The following is a 19,316-nucleotide window of genomic DNA, read 5'->3' as shown; positions in this document are numbered from 1 at the left end:
CAGATTCTTGAGTCCTGCCCTCGCTCCATGCTGAGTCCTGCCACCGCTCCACGCTGAGTCCTGCCCTCGGCCCAGGTCTGCCCAGTCCTGCCCCCTGTCCACGCTGAGTCCTGCCCCCTGTCTGCGCTGAGTCCTGCCCTCAGCCCAGGTCTCTGCCCAGTCCCTGCTCCATGCTGAGTCCTGCCCTCGGCCCAGGTCTGCCCAGTCCTGCCCTCTGTCCACGCTGAGTCCTGCCCCTGCTCCATGCTGAGTCCTGCCCTCGGCCCAGGTCTGCCCAGTCCTGCCCCTGCTCCACGCTGAGTCGTGCCCCCAGCCCAGGTCTGCCCAGTCCCCGCTCCATGCTGAGTCCTGCCCCCTCTCTATGCTGAGTTCTGCCCCCGCTCCATGCTGAGTCCTGCTCCTGGCCCAGGTCTCTGCCCAGTCCTGCCCCCTGCTCCACGCTGTGGGGCTTGGTGATGGGGGTGCTGCTTGGGTCTCTGGAAACCACACCGAGACTCTCCTTGAACTGGCCCCGCCCGCTTGAGTCCCAGCGTTTTGTTCTTTGGCGGCGCCTTCTTTGTTCTTGTCCTGCACTAGTGGCTCTTCTGAGAGGGTTTGGGGGAGCCTTTCATCGCTCCTGGACCAGGAAGCGCTGAATATTTCTCTTTAATGCTGGAGGCAGATTGCTGTGTGCACTGCACCCTCTGGAGTTCTTGCTGAGTTCTGTCTCCGTCTGTCTCCGTGTCACCAGGAAACCAGAAAAAGTGATTGATTAACCTTACAGCGTGCACCATGCTGGCTGCCCCAAGTAGCCCCTTGAAAAATTGATGGCGAGCTGTCTTTCGGGTTTTCATTAAAATCTGCCTCGCAGACTTCTCGGCACCCGTGGGCACGGCGCTATGTGGCCCTGGTGGTTTCTGTGTTGGAGTGAGTGGTGGAGCGGGAGCTGGACCAGTTCTGCAGGGCGGCTGTGACCTCGGGCGGGGCCCCTGCCCTCTCTGTGGGGGTCCCCACTGCTGAGTCCACGTGGGGTCTTGTCGGTTTCCCATGCTCCCTGACAAACGCCCCCAAGTTAGCGCCTCCCACTGGCCATCATGTGGCTTTTGTGGGGACCGTCAAGTCTGGAGCCTCAAGGCTGGTGAGGCTGCGGGTCAGGTGTCAGCGGGGCTGGGGTCTCATCGGAGAGCTCTCGGACGTGCTTGGACAGAGGGCCTGGGCTCCTTGTGGACTGCTGGCCAGAGGCCACTCAGTGTGGGTGTTGAAGGCAGACACTGCCGGTCAGTTTCGCGGCCTTTCCTTCCCTTGGAGCCCTAAAGAGTCAGCGTAGAGGCAGCGCGGGGAGCTTGATTGGCGTTGGCGTTTGTTAAGGGTTCGGCCTGGTGCTTGCTCCTGGTCATGGAGTGGGGCGCAGGGCGGGCACCCAGGAGGGCTCCCCATGAACCCGGATGGGTGGCCGTCTGCGAGTTACCTTAGAGATGAGACGCTGTCCTGACCCTGTGGGCCTCTGTCCGATACTCGGGGCACGGACTCCAGGCGTTCCGCCCCCGGGAGAGGAGCACGTATGCCCGTGAGGACTAGCGCCGAGATGGGCTGGCACGAGGCCTGTCATCCACGTGGTTTGCAGAGTCGGTGAGGCGGGAAAGTGGGTTTTGGGCAGAAAGGTTTTCTGGGACAGGTTGAGACTGTCCAAGGGAGAGGTGAGGTGCCTCCAGCGGGTCAGTGCCTCCTGGGTGGTGAGCCCTGGCACTGCGGTCACACCGTAAATGGGGCCCTGGCTCAGAGTCACTCTTAAAGCTGTCTCTGCTGTCAGACTTCTTAATCGGGCCAGGCTTCTGGGAGAGGAAGCAGGTGGTTCTCCCCAGGTTCCAGTCGAATCCCCTTGCACTGACCGTCTGCCTTGTGGGCCACGCCTGGTGGGGCTGAGTCTGGGCCTGATGAATTCCTGGGGCCTCCGTCCAGCACTGCGGTGGCCACCCCGGGCCCCTCTCAGAGGTTCTGCAGGGCAAGGCTGGTGTACAGGGTTAAGTGAAGTGGGTCATGGAGGGGCGAGTGTCTGAGGGCCACAGACAAGCCTGGAGCCGCCTGTGTCCATCCCCACCAAGTGACAGGCCTTTGTGCAGAAGATTGAGGGCGGGTGGGCAGCGGGGTGGAGCGCCCGTCTCCCAGGCTCCCCCAGGGCCGGTGGTCTCCAAGGTCTCCACTGTTACCTACTGGGGTTAATTAACCCCCCGGTAACAGAGCTGGAGACCCTCGAGACTGGGTGGGGACTGTCTGAACATGTGTGTGGTCAGGTTGTGGCCGTTGGCCCCTCGGCACCTGAGGCCACCCGTGCGGACCCCTACCGCCTCGTCCTTGTCTTTGGAGGAGGCTGATGCTCGGCCTGTTCCGTATCATTGCCTCAGATTTGAGCAGATCCTCTAATCACACACCAGCAAATCCTGTCTGAGAGAGGCTCTATTAATACCCTTGCTATTTTTTTTGCTGTGCTCCATTTTATAAATGTATGTATATATATGTTTTTTGCAAATATGGTTCAAACATTCTTGCCTTTTAAGGGCAGAAAACAATGACAGAGCTTCCTAGTTGTTTTCAGTAGTTACCTTCAACCATATCCTGTACAAGGTATCCTCTTAAACGTTCTGAATAGAGTTCGAATTACTTCTCTTTCCTTCTTCCTTTGAAAACATCCCCAAACCCACAGCTGGCCAGCTCAGCGTCGCTGGAAGGGAAAGGACAGCTGAAGTTCACGACGGGCCGCTGGAGCCCACATCACAACTGCTCCCAGGTAGCCACGGCGAACGACACGGCCATCCGAGGCTGGGACACGCGGACCATGAGGTCAGTGGCGGCCGGGCCGGACTCGCGCCTGGAGCCCCGCCCGCCCCGCCCCAACCTCGGCTCGGTCGGGTCAGCTCTGCTGGGGGCCACACGGCCGGGCTGTTGCGGTCTTGGTGTTGTAGGGAGGTGCACAGCCGCCTTCCTCCTCCGACCCCGCCTTCAGTACACCAGGGGCTGTGGGTCCGAACCCCTCTCCGGCGGCCTGACTCCTCCGGGTGCCCTACAGCAGCCACGGTCTCCCGTGGAGATCCGGGTCAGGCTTTCACAGCAGCTCAGGCCCCAGACGGTGACCGGGCCCTGTGATGGGCAACTCCAGGGGAGGGCTGCCGTGTCTCTGGGGCGCACGCCCGGAGATGATCACACTGTGTCACCTAAGTCGTTACACAGACAGCCCGCGCTGCTGGCGGAGCACAGAGAGCAGCTTCTCTGCGCCAGGTGTGGGTTGACGGGCAAAGGAGTGACGGGGGCGCTCTGTTGCCATGGCAACGGAGCACGGCAGTCTTTTCTAAGGTACAGTTCATCCCCTGAGCACACCGTGATTTATCACTAAGCTGCAGAGACGGAGGTCGGGAAATAATTCCTGTTGCCTTCAAGGGTGGGGGCACTGCCTTAAATCTCGGTCCGGGGCTCCCCGAAAGTGCAGGGGTAATCCATAATCGACGTGTGTGTCTGTGCCGGGCTGTGCTGGGTTTGCTGTGAGGTGCTGAAAGCTGTGGGCTTGGACTGTGGGGACTCAGGACCAGAATGCATGCCTCCAGGGCCCGTGGCCGTCTTCCCCTGTTCTCATCATTCCTTGAAAGATGCGAAGGTTTTTGGGGTCTATATGAGAACCTCTAAGGCTAACCTCACAGACCCCAAATCCAAGGCCTGGGGGGCGGCGCCCTGCAGCCCCCTTGCCCGCCGTCCTTGGAGGGCGTCCCTGGGTTTCTGGCAGCGGGTGAGCCGGGCTGTCTCGACACGGTCTCTCTCCTGCCCACAGCCTGTGCGCCTCCTCAGCCAGCTGCTTCCCGCGCTGCTTGGGGTGTGCATGGGGCTTTTATGTTCAGGCCACCACGCCCAGAGCTGGCAGGAAAGCCTGAGTCAGCATTCCGCAGGCCCTGGGACCTCAGCAGGCTTGGTGTTATCCATTTTCCTGCTTCCCTCGCTAGGTCTTGAGGCTTGGGCTTCTTGTTTTAGGAAGAAATTACTCGGCTCTTGAAAAGGTACAGGATGTAGAAACCAGTTCCCAATTTAAAAGTGGCTTTGGGCTGGAAAACCTGGCCTGTGAGAAACGATGGGAAGGACTAAAGTCGTTGCCCTGAGTGGGAGCATGGAGGTCTGGGGTGCCGCCCCCCGGGAGCTGCAGGGAGCACGTGACCCAGCACCTGCAGGAGGGGACACTCCCCCCGAGAAGCACGCGGAGAGGGTGGAATGATGGGCATGTCACAGGGCCGTGGTAGGCCTCATCCATCCCGCTGGACGCAGGCCTCTTGTCCAAAGCCGCTGTCCCACCTCAGGATGACCGCTCCTCTGGTTGGGGTGTGTGACGTGAGGGGGTCGCTGTAGAGACGGAACAGTGTAATTCCACACCCTGTGAGAGGCGGCTTGGAGCTGGGTGGTGGGGCATCAGTCAGGTCTGTGTGCACGTGTGTGTGTGCACCTGTGTGTGTGTGCCTGCTCTTCTGTGCACGTGTGGGCACGTACACCTGTATGTGTGGGCACACGTACCCGTGCGGGCACACGTGTGTGCACACCTGCATGTATGTCCTCTGCACACGCGTGTGAGCATGTATACCTATACGTGTGGGCACGTGTACCCATGCGGACACACGTGTGTGCTGTGTGCATTGTGTACATGTGTGCACACGTTTGTATGTCCTCTGCACACACGTGTGGGCATGCACACCTGTAGGTGTGGGCACACGTACCCGTGCGGGCGCACGTGTGTGCTGCATGCATTGCGTACCTATGTGCACACCCGCGTGCATGTTCTCTGCACATGCGTGTGGGCATGTACACCTGTATGTGTGGGCACATGTACCCGTGCGGGCGCACGTGTGTGTGGTATGTGCATTGTGTACATGTGTGCACACCTGCATGTATGTCCTCTGCACATGCGTGTGAGCATGTATGCCTATATGTGTGGGCACATGTACCCATGCGGACACACGTGTGTGCTGCGTGCATTGTGTACGTGTGCACACCTGTGTGTATGTCCTCTGCACATGCGTGTGGGCATGCACACCTGTATGTGTGGGCACATGTACCTGTGTGGGCGCACGTGTGTGTGTGTGCTGTGTGCATTATGTACACGTGTGCACACATGTGCACGTGTGCACTCTAAGCAGCTGTGGTTCAGTTCCTCCCACCGCACCTGCGTGTATGTCCTCTGCACATGCGTGTGGGCATGTATACCTATATGTGTGGGCACGTGACCCATGCGGACACACGTGTGTGCTGTGTGCATTGTGTACATGTGTGCACACGTGTGTATGTCCTCTGCACACACGTGTGGGCATGCACACCTGTAGGTGTGGGCACATGTACCCGTGTGGGCGCACGTGTGTGTGTGTGCTGTGTGCATTATGTGCACGTGTGCACTCTGAGCAGCTGTGGCTCAGCCCCTCCCACCGGCGTGTCGGCACCCAGGCTGTGTGCGTGGAGAGGGGCGGGCCCGGCCGGGACGGGCAGCGTCTCCCTCAGCGTTTCTGCAGTGTCTCCTGCTTCTCCTTCCTCTCCTGTCTCTGCGCCTCCGACACCGTCAGCACTGCGTCCTGCTTTCTGCCCCCTTTCTGTCTCTCTGGTCCTTCTGGACGTGGGCTGTCCAGTCTGTCTCTGCTTCTCCATGACAGTCCCCTCTCTCTGGCTCCCTCTCATCAAGATGCCAGGTCACCCCCTTGAGAACTGCCAGCCAGCCCCCATCACAGGCACCGACCGCGAGCAGGAGCCCCCGGCCCGGACCCCACCTGGCCAGGGTCTGGGAGAGGCTGTGGGGGCCAGTGCTTCCCGTGTCCCCCCTCTTACCTATGTGTCCACCTCCCGCTCCCAGCCAGATCTACTGCATCGAGAGCGCTCACGGCCAGCTGGTGCGGGACCTGGACTTCAACCCCAACAAGCAGTACTACCTGGCCAGCTGCGGGGACGACTGCAAGGTGAAGTTCTGGGACACCCGCAACGTCGCCGAGCCCGTCAAGACCCTGGAGGAGCACTCGCACTGGTGCGTGCCTGGCGGGGGGGCAGTAATTAGGTGATTTATTTTGCTGATTACGTCACTGTTTGGAAAGGCAGAAACTAGCCTAGTTTGTGCTGCTGTGACTCATTCAATCAACCAGTTTTATTTTTTCTTCAGGAAAAAATTCCAAATCTGACTGTGATTCGTAAACGTAGGAAAAGAAAAACATTAGACTCTGTCTTCTCTTGAAATAGTGCTGGTTCACGTATGCAACAGTGAGTGTGCCCAGATGCTCCTGGGGCATTGTGTGCCATGCAGTGGGTGGAGAGCCCAGTGCCCAGAGGCAGGAGGCCAGATAGGCCAGTCCAGCAGCATCCATGGGGAGGATGGTGAGGCAGGGCTGGGCGCGCAGCACGCAGCACCTCCAAGACCCGCCGTTCTCCCTAACGTGCCGTAGCTGTGTATTCACCACGTGTTGGGGCTTTTTGCTAAGTGAAAGAGATCAAGTCAGAGAAGATCGTTTTCATCCAAATAAAGCCTGTTGTGTGTGCGTATGTGCGTGTGCATGCGTGCTGTCTGGATGCGCACACGTGCCTGAGTGTGCTTGTGTCTGTTCGTGAGCGTGTGCTGCTGCGTGCGTGGACACATCTGTGTACATACATGCACGCGTGTGCTTGCACCCGCGTGCTTATTTGTGTACTGCTGTGGGCGTGCACACTTCTGTGTGTGCTCGTGTGTATTTACCGCTTGAATGCTGGAGTACAGTTTAGACAGTTCGGTCATGCCTGCAGTCTGGGAAGAAGCTCCTGTCCCCTGGACCCAAGTGGGCTGCCTGGCTGTCCGCGGCCCGCCCCCCAGCCCCGGGTCTGCAGCAGCTGCCTGGCGGGTGGCTCAGCACAGCGAGCTCGGGTCGTGTGGGTCTGAAGGAAGCCGGGCCGAGTGACCAGACCAGACGGGAGGGCGGCCCTGGCCGGGGCAGTGCTCCTGGAGGCCGCCCGGGGTGGGCTCGTGTCTCCGTCATCTCTAGTCCGCACTGTGCTTCTCAGGTGGTTACGGCCTTTGGCGCTCTGGGAAGCCTGTGTGCCCGCCGCACAGGAAGTCCAGTGAGCCTCCTGTGGTCCCTGCTGCTATCTGGTTGTGTCTCTGTCGGTCTGGATTTACAAGGTTTCAGGCTGCGCCGCGAGCCTGCCCCTGCTGACCACCACCCGGTGCTGGCCTGAGCGGGATGAGGCTGCCCCGTCCAGGAGGGCTGGTGGTCCCAGCGCCCTCTCCCCCCACCCCCAGGGTGTGGAACGTCCGCTACAACCACTCGCACGACCAGCTGGTCCTCACGGGCAGCAGCGACAGCAGAGTCATCCTCTCCAACATGGTGTCCATCTCCTCCGAGCCCTTCGGCCACCTGGTGGATGACGACGACCTGAGCGACCAGGAGGAGCGCCGTCTGGAGGAGAAGTAAGCGCGTGCGACGGGCGGCCCTGGCGTGCGGGAGCGTCTCCGGGTCCCTGTGGTGGGGGCGTGGGTGATGGGGTCGGGTGGCTCAGCAGCGCCGTCTGGCGTGGCCTCTGAGATGCGTGTCTGTCCACATTCTTGCTGAGCTTCACAGGTGAGGTTGTGAGGACCGTGGCTGGTCTGCACCCTCGGGAGTGAGCCGTGGCCCCCGCTGGCTCTCGGGATGCCCCTTGGGGCAGACTGTGCTGGGCGTCCCTGCTCGCTGTGCTGTCCTGGGTCAGGTTGTGGCCCATCTGCCCTTGCTGGCAGGGGGCAGGGTGGGACCACAGGCCCAGACCTGGTCCGTCTCCCACGCCCCTTCCCCTGAGGGACCCTGAGGCGCTGCTGGGACCTCGACGTGGTGCCTGCCTTGACAGTTGCACCATCTTTTCGTGGTGGCGTCTTTTCCCCGGACCTTCCAACCCTACTTGTGTCTGCTCAGGGGCCCTCTCTTCACCCTGGGGCCCAGGCCCCGAGACCTGTGGGGGCCTGGGCTCTGGGGCTCACGCAGGGCGCCCTAGTCCAGGGCGGCGGCACCCAGGAGGACCGGTGCCCTGCGTCAGCAGCCTGGGTGTTGCAGGAGACGCCCCTTGCTCTGGGGAGGACGTGTCTCCTTGGCGGTGGCTGCCTTCTGGTGTGAGGGAGCGTGCTTCAGGCCTCCCTGGAGTCGGGTCTGGGGCCGGGGGGTCTGGAGCAGAGCCCGTTGAGTCAGGCAGCCTGTGCCCTGGAGTGTGAAGAGGGCTTGTCCTTCTGTCCTGAGCATCCTCACTCTCTGCTGTTGTCCGATTGCTTCTGCTGCCCGCCGACCGCCCAGGTGAAAGTGAAAGCCGCTCGGTCGTGGCCGACTCTTTGGTGTACCCCACAGATACACAGGCCGTGGAACTCTCCAGGCCAGAGTACTGGAGTGTGTAGCCTTTTCCTTCTCCAGGGGATCTTCCCAACCCAGGGATCGAACCCAGGTCTCTTGCATTGCTGTCTGATTCTTTACCATCTGAGCCACAAGAGAAGCCCAAGAATACTGGAGTGGGTAGCCTATCCCTTCTCCAGTGGGTTTTCAGAACCCAAGGATCAAACCCGGGTCTTCCGCATTGCAGGAGGATTCTTTACCAGCTGAGTCACAGGGAAAAATCCCCACGTGAGAGGCTGACTTGGCAGTGACCTATCGATCGTCTCCCTTGACGCCATTGTTTTCCTGTTCAGACGCTGGGAAACGCAGCATTTAGACACAGCTGTGGTGGCTTCAGCCCAGCGGCCTGCCACGTGCAGGGCTCAGGGCCCTCTGCTGTCCTCTCTGCTCTCGGCCAGGCAGGAGTCTGCGTCCTGTCTGTACCGGAAACAGAGCCAGCAGCTGCCTTGTTGGCGCCGAGTGGTCCAGGGGTCCCCCCTGTGCGTGACAGCTTCAGACAGGCTCACCAGGAGGGGGGCAGGCATGTGGCTGGCAGGCATGCCCGGAGATAGCAGCACTGTGAGCTGGCCCAGTTTCCTGCGAGCCTGCTCCTGGGATTGGTCCACACATCTTAGTGAATCGGGGGAGTGGGACCCCCCTAAGGACATGTATGAAGGGTTTATACCAGGCTGCCTGCTGGCCACTGCAGGCCGGCTTCCTGGGAGGACAGGGCTAGGGGACGAGTGGGATCCTGAGCCCAAGACCAGGGGGCACGTGAGGCAGGGTTTCCTGAGAAGGGTCCCGGAGCCCGGGAGGACGGGCTCGTGGGCCAGGGTCTCCCGAGAAGGGCTCCAGAGCCCGAGACCAGGGGGCATGCGGGGCGGATCAAGGGGCAGGCAGGGTGGGGTCTCCCGAGAAGTGTCCCCAGAGCCTGGGAAGAGGGGGCATGCCGTGTAGGGTCTCCCGAGAAGGGTCCCAGAGCCCCAGATCAGGGGATAGGCAGGGTGGGGTCTCCCGAGAAGTGTCCCCAGAGCCCAGGACCAGGGGGCGCACGGTGTGGGGTCTCCCTAGAAGGGTCCTGGAGCCCGGGAGGAAGGACTCGTGGGGCGGGGTCTCCCGAGAAGGGTCCTGGAGCGCAGGGACTGTGGGGATGCAGGGTGGGGTCTCCCGAGAAGGGTCCGAAACCTGGGAGTAGGGGCTTGCGGGGCGGGGTCTCCTGAGAAGGGTCCCGCGTGCTGAGAGCCCTGTGGGCAGGGAGCGTGGGTGGGATGGGAGGCAGCGCCCCAGGCCCTCCGGCGGAGAAGCAGCTGGCGCGCTGCAGGCCTGTTTTCTCTGCAGCCGGGTGGGTGGCGCAGCTCCACGGGCTCCCGGGGGTCTGCGTGTGTGAGTGCTGTCCGGCCGGTGTCCCAGGGAAGGGATGCGTGAGCCCTGTTTGCAGGGGTTGATGGGGAAGTCACAACCCCAGCCAGGACCTGCTGGCCCTTCCCGCAGGCTCCAGCCAGCCCCGCCCCCAGTCCAAGCTGTGCTGTCTGGTCCCCAGGTCCCTCTGTCAGACACCACGAGACCATCAGCCGTTCTCCACCCAGCCACTGTCCCCTGAGTGCAGGCACGTCCTGCTTCAGGGCTGATGGAGGAGGTGTTGGGCAGTGGATGGTACCCCACCCTGCCCCGTAGGGCCCTCTGGGGGTGGCCCTGGGGTCCTGCCCCCAGGAGGAGGTGTCAGGCAGTAGATGGCCCCCACGGCCCTGAGACCCCTCTAGGGTGGCCCCGGGTTCCTGCCCCCAGGAGGAGGTGTTAGGCATAGACGGCCCCCCACGGCTCTGAGACCCCCTCTGGAGTGGCTCTGGGGTCCTGCCCCCAGGAGGAGGTGTCGGGCAGTAGACGGCTGCCTCCCCCCCCGCCACCCCTCGGCTCCTGGGACCAGGCCTGCGGCTGGGGCAGGGCGCCCGCCCCTCACGTGTGTCGGTGCCTTGCAGGAGCCAGGAGCCCCCACAGGACAGCGTCATCGCCACCTATGAGGAGCACGAGGACAGCGTGTACGCCGTGGACTGGTCCTCAGCCGATCCCTGGCTGTTCGCCTCCCTGAGCTACGACGGGAGGCTCGTCATCAACCGCGTGCCCCGGGCGCTGAAGTACCACATCCTGCTGTGAGCGCCGGGCTGCCTAGGGACCCCAGCCACGGCGTGTGGGGCCCAGGCTTTCCAGGCAGAGCCCCGTCGGACATGGGCGCCCACAAACAGTGGCAGGGCCTCTGCCCGCTGGCCTCTGCGCCTGCCGTCTCTACCCTGGAGACAGAGGTGCCCAGGCCGAGCGGGGTGCCTGCTCTCCTCTGGCTCTGAGGGCTGTTGGGCATTTCCCTGTGATTTGTTTCCCTGATGTCGACCTCGTCTTCTTGCGAGATTAAATGGAATAAAAGCAGCAGGGCGGCCCCTGGCATCCTCCCCGGGGCTCCGCTCGGTCTTCCCCGTCTCAACCCGGAGGATGGGCGGGTGGGCCTGCTGCACCCGGGGGGTGCTGATGCTGCAGGTGCCCCGAGTCTGCCCCGGCCGAGGCCCCGTCCCTGGCCGCCACGCTCCCCGGGGTCCTGCGCTGGAGGCTGATGGCCCCCACGTCACCGCGCGGTCAGGGCCCGCCTCAGTCACTCGGACGCCTTCCCGCTAAGCCCTAGGTTGTTGGTGAACCCCTCCTCCCCTGGGCGCCCTCCGTGGGGTGGGCGCGTTCAGCTCGGAAAGGCTGGTCCTGCGTGCGCCCCCCGACTGGAGGCTGGAGGACCAGCAGCGTCACCTCGCTCACACTTGGCGCCGACTGAACGCGTGTGGATTCTGCATGGATTGGTGCTGGGATGCAGGCCCGGGCTGGCCCTCCGGCTCTCGGCAGTGGTCCCCTCTAGTCCGTGGACAAGGTGGAACCCCAGAGTCAAGGGAGGGAAGGTGGGCTACAGACCCTCGGTCCTTCAACCCAAAAAACCGAAGCGGCTCTCTGGTGGCCCCGGCCGGAGGTGGACCTGAGCCCTGCCTGGGACCGTCCACGCGGCCACAGAGGGGTAGCACCTGGGCCCACGCGCCCAGGAGGGTGCCCCCGAGTCCAGCTGTCCTGACGCGGACACGCGGTGGCCTGGGGTTTCCAGCGTCACAGTCGCCCAGTCGTGGCGGCTGCCCCGCCCACCTCCGCCCAGCGTGGTGTCCCCGGCCCGTCCTCTGAGACCCAGTCCAGCTGTCACCTCCCCTCTGAGGCACCTCCCAGGACTCCAGCCCTCGGTCAGCCTCGCGTCTTCCCGCCCGAGTCGTGTGCAGAGGTTCCTCGGACAGCCAGTTGCCCACTTGGCAGCTCAGCCAGCGCGCCCTGAGCCTGCTGGGGTCCAGCATGACAGCACGAGGCAGGCCCTTTCCGCAGGGCCAGGCAGAGACGGTGAAGGCTCCCTGCACAGGGTTCTGGGGCCCAGGCCCAGCCCAGCTCCTGTCATGGCGTGTCCCTGGGGACATCTCGGTTACCTCCCTTGAGAGCTGGATGCCTTCACAGCTCTGTGCGGGGGTAAATTAATGTATCCTGTAGCCCACTTAGGACCCTAAGTGTGTGTGTCATTAATGGTCATCTTAGTAGGAACACGTGCAGGTCAGTTGATTTTAAAATATTCTAAAATTCCAAGAGATCAGAGGTCATATGTGTTGGGAAACGTAAAATCTGTCTCCCCTTTCTGGTTTCTTCTGTCTGATCTAAGGATTAACAGGAGACAGACAACAGGAGAAAATGAGATTTAATTCCATAGGTGCAGAGTCGCCGTGAGCAAACCGGGCCCAGGACGGGCTGGGCACGAGGCTCCTGAGCATCTGGGTTTGGGGGAGTCTCATGGGGAGGAAACGGTTTGCTGGGCCGCGTGGAGAGGCAGGATGTGGCAGGACTTTGGTCTCTGTGAGTTCCCCCTCCTGGCCGTGTACTGTGTGGGCATCTCTGGTGATTCTGCACTCCGTGGGCCGGACTCCCCTAGGCAGGAATAAAAGCCAGACTTCCGTCCCGCATGTGGGCTGCCTGGGCCCCTAATGGGTGACAGGAGACGCTCTCACACTGCTAGCAGGGCGGCGCCAGGCTGCTCGGCTCGGCTGCAGGCTCCCTCTGCGCTTACATATCCGTATGGGAAGACGATGAAATGGCAATTTTCCAGGTTTCATGTGAGAACAGAACGCGTTCCCTGGGTCAGGCTGCACTCAGGATATGTTCCTTCCTGAGCCAGTGTGTCCAGAGCTCGGTGTGATCCCCCCTCTGACTCCTACCGCGGGGTCAGCAGGAGGTGGGCCAGCTCCCGTGATCGGGACGACGCAGCCCAGAAGGTTCCGGGAGGATGGTAGGTCCTCAGCACCCAGCTGGCACGCGGCTGTAAACTGAGTCGCTTCCTTCAGGCGTCAGTGTTGGCAACATCGGAGCTCACTGGTCCCTTTGCTCTGCCTGCTTCCTGTGCCCCAGTGAGCTGGGCGACCCTTCTGTCTCCTGAGACCCATATCACCCCCGAGTGCAGGGCTGGGGCAGGGAAGGCCCCCGGGAGAAAGCCCAGCTCGGGCGGAGACCTGGGCCAGAGGCTGGGCAGAGGCTGTCAGATGTGTGCAGAGCCCCGCTGGCCAGCATGGTTGCCGACCTTGGGCCTTGCACGCCTCCAGGGGCAACAGATCTGATCTTTGGATACCCCCGTAAAGTCCCCAGGTTACCAAGCCTGGGGGAACATTGGATGGGCAGGAGCAGGGCGGGGACATGCGTCAGAACAGGGCCGGGCTCTCCTATCCGAGGTGGGGGTGTCCAGAGAGGCTGCAGCCGCGGAGGGGGGGTGTGGAAACGGGTCGGGAGGGCCTTGGGGGTGGAGCCCTGGCCCCTTTGCCCCCGGGTCAGCGTGCTGGGCCGAGTAGGGGTAACTTGGACTTTTTTTCCAGCGTCGCTGCGTTCTCTGCCCAGCTGATGAGCCCCCAGCCAGGCCCAAGAGCTGCCCCCGCCCTCTGTCGGCCCCAGCCGCTGCTGCCCTCCCAGGACTGGCCTGTAGGGGGAGGGCCTTGGGTGGGGGCCTCACGGGGCCCCAGAATCCTGCCCTGCCTGTCAGCTGTCTTCATGGGGTCAGCGGGGACGACTGCTGTTGTTGGTCACTAACCTCCTCAGTTAGGGGGAGCGGGGTGGTGCGTATACTCCCACATTAGGGAGATGGGCCTGGGACTTACCCGCATCCCATGCGTACCCTAGAAAGCCGCTCATCGCCAGGGCTCACCGGGCTCAGGTGCACAGGGAAGCGTCCTCGTCTGTGGCCCCCGACTGTCTCGGGAGGGGGGCGCTTGCCCCGGGGGCGGGCGGTGAGCAGCAGTTCCCAGGGGCCAAGGCAGGGGACACCAGCCTGCGTCCTGTCACTGCAGCCACGAGCCGCTCAGGCTGAAGGAGGGGAAGACCGCTCAGCGGCCTGGCCCGGAGGGGCCAGTGTGGCGTGGGTGAGCCCCGGGCCCACGGCTGCAGGGAAGTCAGTGACTGCCGAGGCGGCCCCTTCCCCTGTCCCCGCCCCTGACGGGCAGCTGCAGGGTGTGCAGCGGGTCAGCGGTGTGGATCTGTGCTTTCCCTGCCTTCCAGCTGTGTGGTCGCCTCTGACCTGCTCGGAGTCAGAGCTGACAGGAGGCCAGGTCGCTTGGCGGGCTCTGAGTCCTGGGTCTTGGCAGAGCTCCCCACACACGATGGGACGTGACAGGCCTTCGGGGCGTGAGGGAGTCCCCGAGTGCCTGGAGGCTGGTGCCTGGCCTGGGGAAGGGCTCCGTGGGGTCGTGAGCAGGTGCAGGGACGTGAAGCCTGTCTGCAACGTGGAGGCCACACCGGACCCTCAGGCCACTCCCACCCTGCTCCCCGGCACCCCTCCTGCAGGGCCTTGTACTGCAGCTTCCTTCCCCAGCCTTGTTTTTTAAGTGTGATAAGAAACAGGCTATTTATCATCCTCTCCAGTAACAGAATCCAGACCCCGAAGAGAGGAGCTCGTGAGCGCTGTTCCCGCCCAGCAGCTGCCTTATTTTCAGCTGTCTGAAGCTGATGGCCCATCTACTTTTTGATGTAGCCATGATGGGTTTAGGAGATTTAGACAGGATTTTTTTTTTATAGCGTGCAAAAAGAAAAATAGGGCTGAACACATGAGAATGATGAATCCTTCCGGCTTCTGTGTCTAAAATGGCTTCGAGGCAGGAGTTCTTGCACAATAATTCACGCCTGTTGTGTCTTCTGCTTAATAAGCGTGTGGGAAACGGTTATGTCGGAATTGCCTTTCCCTTCTCATTTGGTGCCGTCTCAATGGTGCTTGCATGGTGGCTGCCGTGGGGGGGGGGGCTGGGTGCCCCTCACAGGAGCTGCTCGGGGTCTGGGCACCTGCGGCCAGCAGAGGTACAGCTTGGCCCGTGGCAGGACACTCCCGTCCTGCCCCTGGGTGCTGCTGAGGGCATGGCCGGTTGGCCCTCGGCTGTCTCCAGGCTGCGGGGTGGCCTTCAGCTCTGCCCGTGACCGGGGACATCGCATTCTCCCTGGGAGGCACAGCCGTCCTGCAGGACTGTCCTGGAGCCAGGCCTTGGCACAGATGCTCGTGTTTATCTAGGGGACCAGGTCTGCTGCCAGCCCTGGGGGAGGATCATTGTGTTCGATTTTGATCGGCCAGCTGCAGGGCTCCAGGGCGCCTCCGAGGGCAGAGGATGGCGGTGCTGTGGGCAGGCCCCTGACGCCACCCGGACCACCATGCTGCTTGCCTGAGTGAAACCAGGCTCTGCGCTGACCCCGGGGCTGTTCACACCCGAGAGGGGGCCGCAACAGCCCTGCTGACCCTGCACCTCTCACGCCAACCTCACAGCAGCATTTCAAGCAGAAACGGGGAACATGGGTTTGCAGCCGGAGGGCCTGGGTTAGGCTCACAGCCCCTTTGCTGATGGGCACTCGGGGGAGTCTCCACGTCCCAGGCCATGGTTTCCTCGTTTGTGGAAAGAGAAGGCCCTCATCCTGAAGGCACAGCTTAGATTGTTTGATGAACACAAGGCCCAGGTGTTCAGTAAACTTATTCCAGACGCAATGACTGGGAGGGTTTTGGGGACTGGTTCAGTCTCCTCACTCACGGTTGGTCTGTGTAGAATTTTCATTTCTTATTGGTAGGTTGCATGTTTCTCGGAACGTCCTCGTACCTTCTGGGTTACCCCGTTTGTTGGCATTTAATTGTCGATAGTGACCTCTTATCCTTTGTGTTTTTGTGGTATCCGTGATATCACCTCTCTTTTCTGTTTTTTTTTTTTTTTAAATTTGCATCCTCTCTTTTCTTCTTGGGGAATCTGGCTGAAGGTTTGCCAAGTCGTTTAACTTTTCAAAGAAATGGCTTAGTTGTATAGATTTTTATTGTTTTTCTGATTTCTGTTTTATTTCTTACCTTTATTATTTTCTTCCCCCTGCTAACTCTGAGCTTAGTTCTTTTCTCTAGTTCCTGAAGCTGAAAAGTTGCTTATGTGAGACTTTTCTTTTTTCTTAATGGGAATATTTTATGCTTATCCTCAAATCATCTGTACCTCGCACGGTGCTAAGCAAACACTGGGTGTTTGGGCAAACGCTGGGAGATAGTGAGGGACGGGAGGCCTGGCCTGCTGCTGGCCATGGGGTTGCAAAGAGCTGGACACAACCTAGTAACCGAACGATACTTGTGGCTTAGCTGGTAAAGAATCGCCTGCCGTGTAGGAGACCTGGGTTTAATCCCTGGGTTGGAAAGATTCCCTGGAGAAGGGAAAGCCTACCCACTACAGTATTATGGCCTGGAGAACTCCACGGGCTGTACAGTCATGGGGCCGCGAAGAGTCGGACACGAGTGAGCGACCTTCACTCGCAAATAGCAACGTCAGTCGTAGCAACATGGAGCTGGGCCCATAAACCTTGAGTGAGTGTTGCTGCTCAGAGGACAGAGCTCACGCCAGAAACAACGTGCACTGCAAGCAGAGCTAAAAAGCTTGAAGGGAAAACTGTTGAACTGGGGTGGCGACAGGCAGCTCCATGTCTTGCAGGCGGTCAGGGCAGAGCGCCACAGGATCGGCCACACGGGGCTGTGACGAAGTAGCACCCGAGGCCTTCCCTTCAGCAAGCATGGGCTTCCCAGGTGGCCAGTGGGTGAAGAATCCGTCTCCCAGTGCAGGAGACGCGGGAGATGCAGGTTTGATCCCTGGGCTGGGAAGATCCCCTGGCGGAGGAAATGGCAGCCCACTCCAGTGTTCTTTCCTGGAGAATCCCATGGACAGAGGAGCCTGGCGGGCTGCAGTCCGTGGGGTTGCACAGAGTTGGTCACGACTGAGCGTCTGAGCGCAGCACTTGAGCAGTTGTGTATTAGGCTTGGGCCCTGGAGATACGAAATTCTAGGGATGGAAAGCAGAGAAAACTTTGTCCTGGCTCAGAAGAGCTCACAGTTTAGTGTGTTCATTCAAAGCAGCAGAGGATGTCGGGGCACCCATGTTGATGACCCCGAGTCTGAGCCCGGGGGCCCCATGCCCTAGCGGGGATGGTCCCCACGGGGTGCTGGTAGACGAAGCGGGGACGGGAGCCCTGGGCCCTGCGCCTCCTGTAGTGCCGTGCACCTGCCTGCCTCCTCAGGAAGGTTCCAGGGCTGACGCTCCGTGCTCCCCTGCCTGGGTGATTAAGACACAAGTAACTGCTTCACAAAACGCTGATGGGAACACGACCCCATGGACGTTTGTGCCCCTGCAGCCGGTGCGGACCCCAGCTCGGGACCGCGTGGACTCCCCGGGGACACAGCCCCTCGGGCACACACACCGCGGGCGCTCTGTCTTTACGACAGTAGGGCGGCATCCATCATCCTGCCGCAGGGATAAATCCACGTGACCTTCACACATCCTTGTCTAAAAACTGCTAATGTGTGCTCCTTTTGAAATATTCAAGATGTTGGGTGTGATTAAATGGGAGACAGGTTAAGGTAAGTTACGGCTTTGTTTAAACTTCAGCACGTTGGGGTCGACCTATTATGTGAAGGGACTGAAAGCGCTTAATAATCCAAGAGGGCAGGCCCGGAAGTGGATCAAGACGTGACGCATCGCTCTGCAGGTTAGAGTCCATTCCGGGCGCCTTCAGGCAGGCATTCTGCTCAGACCTGGACGGGAGCCTGGCGTTGCCTGGCCCCCTGGAGGACTGGGCCTCATCCCCCATGATCCTGGAGGCCCAGGGCAGGTGGCGGGTGGGCGTGTGCCTGGGGCTTAAGGCTGCAGGGCAGCATCCCGGAGCACTCCCGGCCTCACGTTCTTGGAGCCCTTCCTCCTCCAGACCGTGTCCCCAGCCATTGGCCAGCACGCTGGACAGACCAGCCTCTGAAGAGCAGAGGGTCCACCCGCAGCCATCTGAGTTTCATGAAGTCCTAACCGTCAATCTCCCCGCCTCATGCGTTGGAAATGTCCCCTCCCCCCGGGCTCCCTCCGGGCAAGAGTCCCCCCCTGGGACCCAGCCCAGGGGAGGAGGAGCTGGATGAGGACTGAGGAGTCACTATCGGCGTCTTCGCTGTGCGCACGCTGCTTCACCCACAGGGAGGGGAGGATTCGCTCAGCCCGCCTGCGGGGTCAGCAGAGGTCTGGACAGGCTCTGCGTGTGCGGGGGCCTCGCGGAGCTGGACTCCCGCCTGAGCCTCTGTCTCCCCATCCGTCAAGTCGGGACGTGGTACCTACGTGCGTAGCCGTGTCCTCGGGGTTCATGGTGTAACGTGTGGGAAGGACAGCGCCTGGCCTGGTGGAGAACCTCAGCAGGTGGCAGCTTCTTACAGGTGGTCCCCACGACGGCACGGTCCCCCGGACCCTCACCGCCGCTGCGCAGCTCAGAGCCTGTGCCCGGGACCCTGGTTCCTGGGGACAGTGCCCTCCTGACGGGCTGTTTCCCAGGTCGGGTTGCTGCTCTGCCGTCTGTAACCGCACACACGGCCCCCACAGTGTCTTACCTTGTGCAGCCGGAAAATTCCCCTGCTGGATTCCTCTGAAGTGTGTGTGTGATGCCGCCCCCCAGACCCTGTCACCGAGTAGAGTTCATTTCCTGGTGGAAGCAACCAGGGCGTCTCCCCTAATTTCTCTCATGACGGGTCAGCTCTGATTGGCACTTTGTTAGGTAAACACACTGGCATGTAAATGACAGGGACAGAGTGAGGGGACAAAGTAGGTGATGAGATAGTGAATCCCACCGGGTGATTGTAAACAGAAAAATACAGGAGACCCCTGTAAGTTAATAATCACTCAAGAAAGCAGGTTTGCTTACCCACGAAACCACACAGGCTTGCTTAGCAAGAAAACCATGCAGCAGAGGCCTGACTGCCTCTGTCCGACTCTTTGTGACCCCAGGGACTATACAGTCCATGGGATTCTCCAGGCCAGAATACTGGAGTGGGTCGCCTTTTCCTTCTCCAGGAGATTGTCCCAACGCAGGGATCGAACCCAGGTCTCCCGAATTGCAGGAGGATTCTTTACCAGCTGAGCCACAAGGGAAGCCCAAGAATCCTGGAAGCCTGAGATGTGTCCCCAGTGAAACAATGGTGGTGTGAGCCCCACATCTGCCCAGTGAGCTCAGCAAGTTCATGACCCCTACGTGTGGTAGTCGCTCCGTCTGTCTGACTTTGGCGACCTCATGGACTCTAGCCCGCCAGGCTCCTCTGTCCATGGGGTTCTCCAGGCCAGAATACTGGAGTGGGTCGCCTTTCCCTCCTCCAGGGGATCTTCCTGACCCAGGGATCGAACCGCGTCTCCTGCACTGCAGGCAGATGCTTTACCGTCTGAGCCACCAGGGAAGGCCCCAGGACATGTGAAAAGCAACAGCGTGTGGACCGAGTTCGACCGTGCGGGACCAGGAGACCCCGCTGCCCAGCCCGGAGGAGGAGCTGGTGATGGAAGCATGGTGGCTCCCCACCCCCGCTTGGTCCGGTGGATCGCTGATGCTGGAATCTCGGCCAAGATGGAAGCCGCACCGAATCGG

General features: G+C 61.1%; 1 protein-coding gene across 7 annotated transcripts in view; it reads left to right on the top strand.

Moving 5' to 3' along the window:
* EIPR1 (EARP complex and GARP complex interacting protein 1) overlaps positions 1-10,783 on the top strand; it is a 67,693-nt gene extending 56,910 nt beyond the window's left edge. For all 7 annotated transcript variants that reach the window (XM_069575190.1, XM_069575189.1, XM_069575188.1 and 4 more), the window contains 4 exons: positions 2,681-2,817; positions 5,846-6,013; positions 7,253-7,420; positions 10,319-10,783. In XM_069575190.1, the coding sequence (XP_069431291.1) occupies positions 2,681-2,817; positions 5,846-6,013; positions 7,253-7,420; positions 10,319-10,493 (648 nt within the window). In that variant the 3' untranslated portion in view covers positions 10,494-10,783. The remainder of the gene's footprint in view (positions 1-2,680; positions 2,818-5,845; positions 6,014-7,252; positions 7,421-10,318) is intronic.
* Positions 10,784-19,316: the final 8,533 nt, after the last annotated feature.

The sequence above is a fragment of the Ovis canadensis genome, chromosome 2 (assembly GCF_042477335.2).
Source record: "Ovis canadensis isolate MfBH-ARS-UI-01 breed Bighorn chromosome 2, ARS-UI_OviCan_v2, whole genome shotgun sequence".
Taxonomy (NCBI): Eukaryota; Metazoa; Chordata; class Mammalia; order Artiodactyla; family Bovidae; genus Ovis; species Ovis canadensis.
The sequence above is the reverse complement of the archived record's forward strand: the minus strand, read 5'-3'. Positions and strand labels throughout refer to the sequence as shown.